Here is an 11,439-nt window from a genome sequence, read left to right on the forward strand (position 1 = left end):
GGAGGGGAGGGGAAGGAGAGGAGAGGAGAGGAGAGGGAAGGGAAGGGGAAGGAGAGGAGAGGAGAGGAGAGGGAGGGGAGGAGAGGAGAGGGAGGGGAGGAGAGGAGAGGGAGGAGGGGAGGGGAAGGAGAGGAGAGGAGAGGAAGGGGAGGGGAGGAGAGGAGAATCGATTGACTTTCTATTGGAAAGGATTTAGCTCTTAACAGCTTCCAGCTCTTATCTTTCAGATAATGCATGAAGTCCTCCAACCCAGGTCTTCCAGTCCCTGTCTGGACATAGGATGTTCCCACTTGTGCCTTCTGAGTCCACGAGCCAAGGGAAGTTGTCACTGCCCAGTTGGTCTCCTCCTGGCAGATGATGGGATCACCTGTGTCTCCTTGCAAGAGTCTGAGTTTGTGTTCCTGGTCTTGCCCACTGTTCTCACCCAGGTACTGTTCTAGAGCTTTCCTGACCTGCTACGCTGAGTTTGTGTTCTGTTTTAGACTTTGAGTGTTAGGCTTCTCCACATCCAGTTGTAAACGGCAGAGACCCTTTTCCTTAGAAAGTTCTTAAAATAGAAAATAAAATTCTTAAAACTGAACTTACATTTAGTGTTGACTATGTACTGAGTATTGTGTGCTGTAGAACATTTTGATCTTAAAAGGGCTATGGTGACCCACATAAGGTTTCTTGAAATGCGTAAATGAAAATTATGCACATTTTAATTCCTTTAAGATAGTGGTTCTCAAGCTTCCTAATGCTGCAACCCTTTAATACAGTTCCTCGTGTTATGGTGACATCCCCCCCAACCACAAATTATTTTTTGTTACTTCATAACTGTAATTTTGTTAGTTATGAGTAATACTATAAATATCCATGCTTTCCAGTGGTCTTTGGCAACCTCTGTGAATGGGTCATTCAACTTCCAAAGGGATCATGACCTACAGGTTGAGAACCATTGCTTTAAAATATTTTAGCACACTGGAACACAGTGAGGTTAGAGAGTGGAAAACACATTTGCCTCTGTTCAGTTACCCAAGCAGTTGTAAGGATTCAGATTAATTCTGATCCAAGCAACTCCCTGGGTTCTAGCCTGGGAAGGAAGCACATTTTTAAGGGATCACTTCTGTCTTACTTGGGGTTTCTATTTCTGTGAAGAGACACCATGTACACGGCAACTCTCATTAAGGAAGACGATTAATTGAGGGGCTTGCTTACAGTTTCAGAGGTTCAGTTCATTATCATCATGGCAGGCACATAGGCAGACATGATGCTTCAGGAGTAGCGGAGAGTCCTACATCTTGCAGGCAACATGAAGTTGACTGATACACTGGGCAGTATATTGAGCATAGGAAACCTTAAAGCCGGCCCCACAGTGACACACTTCCTCCAACAAGGCCATACCCACCCCAACAAAGGCACACCTCCTAATAGTGCCACTCCCTAAGAGATTATGGGGGCCAATCATATTCAAACTCCCACAATGTGTTAAGATTTAGAGTACAAACAAGCAAGTCCCCACCCAGAGGACTCGTCAGTTCTTGGCATTGTAAAATAATGAAACAAATTTTAGGGTTGAAGATCAGCACACTGGTGTCAGTGTGATATTAATTAATAAGTAACATTTAAAGAGAATGGCCTTTAACAGAGATTGTATCTTCAAAGTACGTGATATGCTGGTTAGTTTCGTGTCAACTTGACAAAAGCTAAAGTTATCTGAAAAGAGGGAGCCTCAGTTGAGAAGATGCCTCCATAAGGTCTGGCTGTAGGTCATTTTCTCACTTGGTGATCAATGAGAGAGGGCCCAGCCTATAGTGGGCGGTGTCATCCCTGGGCTGGTGGTCCTCGGTTCTATAACAAAGCAGGCTGAGCAAACCATGTGGAGCAAGCCAGTCAGTAGCGCCCTTCCATGACCTCTGCATCAGCTCCTGCCTCTAGGATCCTGCCCTGTTTGAGTTCCTTTCTTGACTTCTTTTGATGATGAACTGTGATATGGAAGTATAAACTAAATAAACCATTCTCCCTAGCTTGCTCATGGTATTTCATTACAGAAATAGTAACCCTGACCAAGACATGTGGATTTCAGAAATTCTCAGTGCTAGAGGCACCAGGAAAGGATCAAATTAACAGCTTTCTGCTTTTGGGAGATAGAATGTCTGAAAATATTATTTTAGCAATAGTAGCACCAGTGTCATATTGAGATTAAAAAAAAATTAGAGTAGACTTGACCAGTACCATCTACTTAATTTTTTTCCCATAGATCTATCTGAAAAATCTTAAGACCACAGCCCAGCAAATGACTGTACCGGAACACAGAACACTTCCTTTTACCAGTGTTAACCAGCTGGCGTCAGTGGATTATCTTGTCCAGGAAAAGGCCCTCTACCTGTCGGAGCTGAATACCAGTGACATCAGGCTACTGCGGCTGAAGGAACCAGGGATACTCTCATGGAGGAGAATCATATCTGGGAAGGGGACAGTGACTGACTTTGCCCTGGACTGGCTGGGTGGAAACATATATTGGATTGACAGTGAGAATCCTCACATCAATGTTGCTTCCTCAAAAGGCCAGTATCCCATTGTCTTGCTCAGTGAAAACCTTCACCACCCAACCTCTGTTGTCCTCCACCCACCTACCGCTGTCATGTGCTGGGCGGACCTGGGTTCGCAGGATGATGGGAGACATGGTTCCAGCATTGAATGTGCCTCTATGGATGGCAGCAGGAGAAAGACACTATGGCTGAAATCCCAGGCGCCTGTGGGTTTGGCCTTTTCGGATTCAGGGACCCGAGTGTACTGGGCTGATACTGGTAAGCAAATAATATCTAAACCCTAAATATGAACCCGATAGACCCTGTACTGGGTAATGAAGTTCTGGTCACTGATCTTCAGCTATAACAGTAATGGATGCTGAGATCTCATTTACATCTGCCAACACAGTAGAGACAAGTCTTTTCCTAAGTAGCAGAGGATAGCCCACAGGGTCATGCAGTTGCTCCTTTATAAAAGATAAGACGGAGAACTCAAACAATATGGATAATAATGGGGAGAGATGATTCAGTGGGAAAAGTACCTGCCTTGCAAACATGAGGACCTGTGTTTAGATCTGAAGAATCCATGTAAATCTGGGCATCATAGCATGTGCTGCTAATCCTGGTTGTCCTATGGTGATATTGGAGGTGGGAGCGTATGGTCCAGTTAGCCTGGGATATGCAGTATATTCAGTAGTGAACAACAAAGAGCCTCTGCCTCAAACAAGAAACCTGACGTTGTCAGCTGACCTTAAAACATATGCTGTGACACAAGCATGCCTGCCCTCACATGTGTACACATGACTTACACACACACACACACACACACACACACACACACACACACACTCTACATAGTGTATTTATATATACACTATGCATATACATGCAATCACTGTGAATCATGCACACACCACATATACTAATGTAGTATATATACACACTATACATATATAAGTATATGCATATATATGCACGTATATAGATGCAAATCACTGTGAATCACTGTTACAGAGACATGAATGAGGAAGAATCGATTTCAGAGCCTGAATGGCAAACAGTGTCACCTTGAAGCTGGAACAAACAAGACATGACAAATTCCAGGATATAGTACAGCTGTCAGGACTAAAGGAAATTAACTGGCTATCTCTTCCTAGGGCAGGGCCTTATTCAAAGTATTCAGCTAGATGGCTCAAGATACAGGGTGGACCACCAAGGAGTTAAGGATCTTCACCTCTTTGCCTGCGGTCAAGACATGATGTTGTGGACAACGGTTGATGATGGTAAGTCTTGTTGTATAGACTGAACTGTGGTCTGGATTCACTCCTGGAATCCGGAGAGTGTCTGCTTCTGCTTCGCGCCCATCCCTAGCGGTGTCTTTCCTTTAGAAGAATAACCAACTTCCCTAACCTAGAGAAGGATGTGTTAACAGTGCACCTGTGACTTGGAGGACCTGTCACGTTTTGGGTTATTCTCTGTGGCAGTGGTTCTCAACCTTCCTAATGCTGCGGCCCTTTAATCCAGTTCCTCATGCTGTGGTGACCCCCAACCATGAAATTCGTTCAGTGCTACTACATAACTGTCATTTTGCTGTTGTTATAAACCATAATGGAAATGTCTGATATGTAGGATATCTGGTATGGGACTCCGGGTAGGTCACTACCCAAGGTTGAGAACCCCTGCTCTATATAAAGAAGCTTAGGTTCTGAGATTTTTGTATGTCATCTGATGCTCCTTACTGCTGTGACCAATCTGTCGCTGTAACAAAGCACCTCTGACAACCGACTCGTGAGGGGAAAAGGACGATTTGGACTCCCAGTTCCATGGGTTTCAGTGCACGTGCCCTGGTTACGTTTGATTCTTTAGTGAGGAAGCAGATTATGACGGATCATGTGATGGAGAGAGAGAATGAGGAAGGCCACGGACCTAAAATTCCACTCTAGGGCATACCCTCAATAATCTAACTTCCTTCCCTTTAGACCCAGGCTGGAGACCACGCCTTCAGTACACGGACTTTTGGGCAGCTCTAGTGCAAGGGAGAACTGGGCCAGGAGTTGGAGCTGGGTGGCATGTCTGCTCTCAGCTACTAGCTATTCCAGTTTACCAGTCAAATGACAATACCTGTCTTAGCTGATGAAGTAAACATGAGGTACAAGGTGGATTATACAACATTCTTTCGTTTTCATTTTTTAATTACTTTTTCTGGTTCACAAACGAAGACGTGGGTTTTGCTGTGGCATTTTCTTTTTTTTTTTTTTTTTTTTTTTTGGTTTTTCCTGAGACAGGGTTTCTCTGTGTAGCTTTGAGCCTTTCCTGGAACTCACTCTGTAGCCCATGCCGGCCTCGAACTCACAGAGATCCGCCTGCCTCTGCCTCCCGAGTGCTGGGATTAAAGACATGCACCACCACCGCCTGGCTTTGCAGTGACATTTTCAAACATGTTTGTTGCTACAGTTTGTTCTTATTCAAACCCCCACTGTCTTTCTCAAAGCCCCATGTCCTCTCCTACTGGTCCCCTCCTTCCCCCACTGACTCGTGCATCTGCTTTCCTGACACACATACAGCTTTGTTCAGGACTTGAATACGGGCCATTTCTAGGATATTAAGGGGCTTGCCCAAAATCAGTGTTCTAGTACATTACAGTGACTCTGCTTGAGTCCTGTGAATAAATGTCTGCTGAGTATCTAGACTTGGTGAAACTGAGACAAGATTAAACATAAACCTGTCTCCTTAAATGTCTGAATGTCCATCAGCCACAACAGAGCGAGTTCTCAGATGGAGAATCTGAGGTGAGTGATGAGGCACTTCCCATCCATTTTAGGATCCCTCACAGCTCCTCCTACACATGAGCCCTTTCCAGAGATGTGTCCTAATGAGTTTTGAGACAAGGCCTCATTAATCACATAGACTACATTTAGGTGTCACTTGTTTTAATTTTCTAGTTCAATATTTATTAATGCACTAGCTATAATTTATTGACATGTGACTTGGACTTTGATCATGCTTGTGTGTTGGTTTTTTTTGAGACAGCGTCTCACTCTGTAGCACCGGTTGGTCCCAAATTCACAGTTTTCCTGTCTCAGCCTCCCACGTGCTGAAACACCACACACGCCTAACATGTGACTTTCTATGGAGGATATGCCTAACATGTGACTTGGTTTGGGTTGAAAATTTGCCATTTTTTAAAGTTCCCTCAGAATTTCTTTCTCACAATAAAACTCGGGAAAATAGGCAACTATTGTGAAAACTTCTTTTTGCTTCATTGGATCACACAGATGAGTTCAAGAGTGTCTACTGAACCCGTTTCTTTGCCTAGGAATGGTTCTACCATGGATTTTATTTCTGTTAACAGTTACTCACTGGCTTTCATTTCAGCCCAGATCACCAAAGTTTGGTACAGCAAAGCTCGAGTCTCAGGAAATCAGTGGTTCCAGGTAGACCAGAAGATTGTAGACTTGAAAGTTTATAGTATACTGAGGCAGCAGGGTAAGTACATCTCCAATGACTGGGACAACATTGCCGTCCGCTGAGTTCCCAAAGAGGGGACACTGCACCCTACCATCTCCTTGAACGTCTTTGTGTATCCCACTGTGTTAAAATATTCTTCTCTGAAATTCTTACTGATCTGCACAATGCTCTTGTATTTATGCAGTTCTCTACAGTCCGGGTCAGGTACACCATTGACCCCCTGTGAATTGTGTACCAAACATGGCTGTGCTAAATTCACTGGGCTGGGAGTTGGTGGACTTGGTGTCTTGGCTTTTAATGGCTACAATAGGTGAGAGTTGACTTCTAAGGAGCAGGCATTATTCTGGCTCAAGGTTTGTAGGTTTCAGTCTTCAGTGGCTGTCTCCTTGCCTTGGGATCTATGGTACAGCAACCGTTCATGACAGGAGCGTGTGGCTGGCAGAGAAAATCTGTTCCCCTCATGTCTGAAAAGCAAAAGAGGAAGAGACTAGAATCCTAGGATGCTCTTTGGAGTTGTGCGTCCAGTGTCTAAAAACCTCCCACTAAGCCATATTTCTTCTATTTCCAGCACCTTTCAATAGTGTTGCACTGAGCTCAGACCCATTACCATAGGGACCTTTGGGAGGCACTTAAGGTCTATACTACAGAACCTGCATTCTGTTTTCACTTTCGTTCTTTTAAGTTTTATTTTAATTATTTTATCCTTCATGTACCTTCCAGACTCTGGCTTTCAGTAGTTGATGTTTGATTTCCTTTTTATGTTGTTGTTTTGTATATTTGCTATGCCTGGGATCTAACCCAGACCTGGTGAACAGAGGGCCTGAATGTTACCAATGAGCAAGCCTCCTCCACTCACATATTTTTAATTGAAAATAGATGTTTTCATACTGTATATTCTGATCACTGTTTCCCCTCCTCCGATTCCTCCTGGACCATCCCCACTTCCCCAACCACCCAAATCCTTACTCTTTCTCATTAGAATATAAAGAGACATCTAAAGAAATGGTAGAGATAATAAGATAAAATAAAAACAAACCATAACAGGACAAAATAAACAAACGGGGAAAAAAAGAAGCAAAGAAAAGGCACAAGAGACACACACCAGTCACATACACAGAAACCCATAAAATCAGAAACCAGAATCTATCCCTTAGACCTTGTAGACTAAACAATACTAACACACAATAGTCACGTACACAGAAATCCAGTAAAATCAGGAACCAGAACATACCACTTTGTTCTTAAAGATTAAACAATACTAATGTTATTATAAATGAAATACCACTTGAGAGTTGAGAAACACCTGCTGGTTAGTGTAGGCCCATGGTTCTAGCTTGTGGGGGTCTGAGGCAGGATAATTCCAAGTTCAAGGTCTGTCTGGCTTACGGAGTGAGTTCAAGGCTATGTGCAGAACTTAGTGAGATCCTGTCTTTAAAAAAAGGGGGGGCCTAGAGGAACAACTTGGCTCTTGACTACTACATGTGAGACTTCAAGTCAAATCTTTAGCAACACCCGCCCCCCCCCACACACACACACTTGAACTCTGAAGCAGAGCTAGCTTTCCTTCTACTCACCATCAGTAGTATCTATCTACATAGCTGTTGACTGAGCCTCAAAACATCAACTTGGGAGTGGTCAGATGTGATTTGGGTACATTTGTCTTAAGAGAATACTGCTCCATTGGTTTTTTTTTTTTTTTTTTTTTTTTTTTGCGAAAGTCACACCTCCGTTGAAGTGTGTGCTAGTCATGGGGAGGCTACCAATCTTGGTTCAATGAGGAGATCATTTTTAGACTTCCTTTAAGTATTAGATGTCACTCAAGTTTTCTGTCACTTAGTTCTTAGAGCTAGAAGGAGGGAGCTTTGCTACCTTCTGTACATTTATCTGCATCACATACAGCTCTGTGCCCCAGGGCCTGGAATGTCTCACAAGGCCAGGCCTCATTAGAAGTTAAAGACTAAGCCTTGAAGAATAATCCTAAATGAGAGATGGCTCCCTTAATCAGAGTATAAAAGGGATAATAAACCTCCCTGCTTCCATGCTTTCAACTGAAAATTTGAGTGAAGCATGCCCACAATGTAAGGTCGAATGATTAAGAGGTCCCCTCAATTTTTCTTAAGGCGGTCCCTTGTTAAATGTTTAAAGTCACATTGATCTATGAAGAACTATCCATTACTCAGAGCCTAGTTAACTAAAAGGAATCAAATTGAAGAGCTAGGTAATTTGTTGGAAACATCTGCATCTTTTGAGGATAATGCATTTGTAAAAAACTTGTAGAAAGTTCTCTCAGAGCCTAACCTCACTTAATATATTTTTGGTTTGGTGTGTATAGGTAACAACAGCTGCTCAAAAGACAATGGAGGATGCAGTCATATCTGTTTACCAAATCCTGAAGGCAAGACTTGCAGGTGTCCCAGTGGGCACTGCTTGGTTGATGGACACACATGTGTGGAATTTGTCCAGTGCTCTACACCATCACAATGTTGTAAGGATGGTCAGAAGTGCATTTCCATGGAGCAAGTTTGCAACGGGCATGTTGACTGTCTGGATGGATCTGATGAAGTGGACTGTGAGTATCTCCTACTCAGCACCCATTGTGCATCAGTGTTCATGGCTTTTGGAAATATACAATTCAATACTACCCCTTAAATATTTATCCAGGATCTCACTGCCATGTTAGCACTGATTTTTGTTACTGAACAACATGAAAGCTCTACTTGTGGACAACCGGATATAAATTGTTACATATTCCTCTGGAAAGCTAATATGCCTTCTGGTTGTTAGGACAGGAAGCATGAGAGTGAGCTGCAAGAAGCTGGGCAGTTTTAGTTTGTTTGAAAGGACCTCAATCCTACCAATTTAAATAGAATGACTGAGTAACCATAACCTAGGGGAAGAAGGTTGGGCAAATAATTCTATCTTGGTTTTTATAGGTATGAATCCAGGTAAAATCCATTCAACATCAATACTTGAGAAGCCAGAAGCTTGGGAAAGGTTGACACCAGAAGCTTCCAAACTTTTCCGGGCTACTGAGTCTACCACCGGTGTATATCTAGAACAAGAAGGAATGAGACATCCTGTCAGAAAAACAAGACCAGAGAGCAAGGTCCCCACAACCAAGGGAAGAGAGGAAACTGTTCAGACTGAGGATTTACAGGAGGCCAAACATATGCCCTGTAGCCAAGACTTTTGCAATGGGAGAGGGACATGCACCGTGGAAGGGAAGCTGAGGAGATGCCGCTGCCTGCTGGAATATGGTGGAGAGTTCTGCCAAGAAGCACCCCACAGCCCTGGCACTGTCTATGTGGCTCTGAGTGCAGTAGCTGCTTTGGCAGCCATTCTGGCAGCTCTGGGCCTGTGTCTACATTTCAGAAGAGAGCGTAAATTCAAAAGGTGAGTGACTGTGTCTTCACAGGAGAATTACATTTCAAAGGCAGCTGGTAAGATACAACGAGTCGGGTTGAAGACTTAAGTCCACTCTAGGTGTTCATTTTCTAAGGAAGGGTTGAGGTGATGAGGTAACCTGTGAAATGACCTGGAAAAATAGTAACTGGGTCAGTCTCCTTGAGTGAGACCTGAGGTGTGCGACACAGTGTAGGGTATAGGGTATGAGACATTTGCAAAGGTAAAATCCGATTTCACAGGTGTCGGTGACGAAGCTACAGGAATGTAAGTGAGGAGATTCCCCATCTATGAAGTAATGGGTGAGCACCAGCGATTGCAGGCGGGTCTGTCAGGAGGTTGTGAATCTACTAGGGTACCAGGCTGGGGGCCACAGACTACATGAATACATGTTCTCAAGAAGGCAGGAAGGCTGAGATCTAAGAGTTTACAGAGCTCTTTGCTGTTTCTCTCCTTGGCTGGTTGATGGTGGGGTGTCTCCCTTTCCCCTTCATAATGTCCCCCCATGTGTGTCTGTACCCCTCTTCTCAGGGAGACACAGTCATGTTGTGGTGGGGTTCATTCTATTGGCCGCCTTTACTTCGGCACCTCTTTAAAGATCTTAACATCATCATCCTATATTTCGTGGGTTTGGAGCATGGGCGGGGCATACTTAGCCCACATCTGGAGGTGAAATTCAGGAATAATGAAGAGAATTGACACTAGGTTTTATCCTAGGCGAGAAAGCCATTAAAGAACACACGATAACCAAATGGTAGTTCTGACATTGTAAGATAGAGTAGGAAGATGTGTCTGAAGAAAGTGATTGAACATACTGAGAAGGAACATTAAGCAGCCTACAGATGAAGAATTATAAAGGGACCTGATACTTTAGAAGGTGCCCTGCTACTCTGTCTTCGATTTCACAGAAGGAAGAAAAGGCACGAGAATGAACATGTCCAAGCAAATGCTGGTTAATACATAACCAGTTCACTCTTGGTCCTTCTGATATGTTTACCTGATTTCCTACTCAACTTGTGTCCCACTGCGCCTTACCTGTCCTTGAAGTTATTTCTTATTGACTGGTCACTGGCCTTCCTCCAGGGGAGAAGCAATCCTACATTTGCATAGTAACAAATAATAATTGACTCAAGTATTATCCACGCTAGATCTTTGTCTTTATTTAAGAGGTGGTTAAAATGAAACACCATTTATATGTAATTAAACCCTGACAGTGGATAAGTAAGTATACACTTTTTAGACTTATTTGCTTTTATATTATGTGCATGAGTGTTTGTCTGAATGTATGCATACCCACTGTAGGCACAGTGACTTCAGAGGCTAGAAGAGGCCTTTGGATCCCTGGAACTGGAGTTCCAGACAGTTTTGACCTCTATATGGGTATTGGAAACTGAATTCAGATCCTCTGCAAGAGCAGGAAGTGCTCTTAAGTACTGAGCCATCTCCCCCTTGGTTTCTATGCAAACTAATCTTTTGGTATTGTTTCTTTGATTGTAGAACATCATCAAGGAATTTGGACTATGATAAAGAAAAAAACCAAGAAGAAGAAAATCTAATGAATAGCGAGACTTTTGTCAATGAAGTTTATGATGAGCAGGTATGCTGAGGGAGTCTGGGAAGTCTCTTTGAGGAAAGGGGATGGTGAGATATGCTTAAAGAATTCAATTGTGAAAAGTCCAAGCTAGGTGAATGTGGCTGTTATTTATATGAATCTTCTGCTTACTAAGTCTTTGGTCCTTAGCTCTGGTTTGAAGAATTCCAATGAAACACGCATGAAATTGTAGTCTATACATTTCAGTGCACACATGGGGCTAATCATATTGGGGGTGGTGTACGTTGATATTAGAGCTAGAGTTTGCCCCCAAAACTTAGGTACTCCTTCCCTGTGATCTCTACTAACACCTCTAGGTTCCATCAACTCTATTTTTTTGTTTTGTGTAAATGCAGCATATGTTTTCTAACTTCAACTCTTTTCCCACAGGAATCCTTAACCTCTTTACAAACTGAATGACCTCATTAAAAAAAGAGCTGACACCTTTCAATAAATATTGTTTATCCA

The 11,439-nt window shown here is 43.1% G+C and overlaps 1 protein-coding gene across 3 annotated transcripts in view; it reads left to right on the forward strand.

The window, feature by feature from the left end:
- The window catches only part of LOC118597619 (prolow-density lipoprotein receptor-related protein 1-like), a 50,547-nt gene extending 39,108 nt beyond the window's left edge, over positions 1-11,439 (forward strand). For all 3 annotated transcript variants that reach the window (XM_036209207.1, XM_036209210.1, XM_036209208.1), the window contains 8 exons: positions 228-428; positions 2,240-2,789; positions 3,668-3,793; positions 5,886-5,996; positions 8,311-8,547; positions 8,912-9,371; positions 10,878-10,977; positions 11,362-11,439. In XM_036209207.1, the coding sequence (XP_036065100.1) occupies positions 228-428; positions 2,240-2,789; positions 3,668-3,793; positions 5,886-5,996; positions 8,311-8,547; positions 8,912-9,371; positions 10,878-10,977; positions 11,362-11,391 (1,815 nt within the window). In that variant the 3' untranslated portion in view covers positions 11,392-11,439. The remainder of the gene's footprint in view (positions 1-227; positions 429-2,239; positions 2,790-3,667; positions 3,794-5,885; positions 5,997-8,310; positions 8,548-8,911; positions 9,372-10,877; positions 10,978-11,361) is intronic.

This window comes from Onychomys torridus, chromosome 17 (genome assembly GCF_903995425.1).
Source record: "Onychomys torridus chromosome 17, mOncTor1.1, whole genome shotgun sequence".
Classification (NCBI taxonomy): Eukaryota; Metazoa; Chordata; class Mammalia; order Rodentia; family Cricetidae; genus Onychomys; species Onychomys torridus.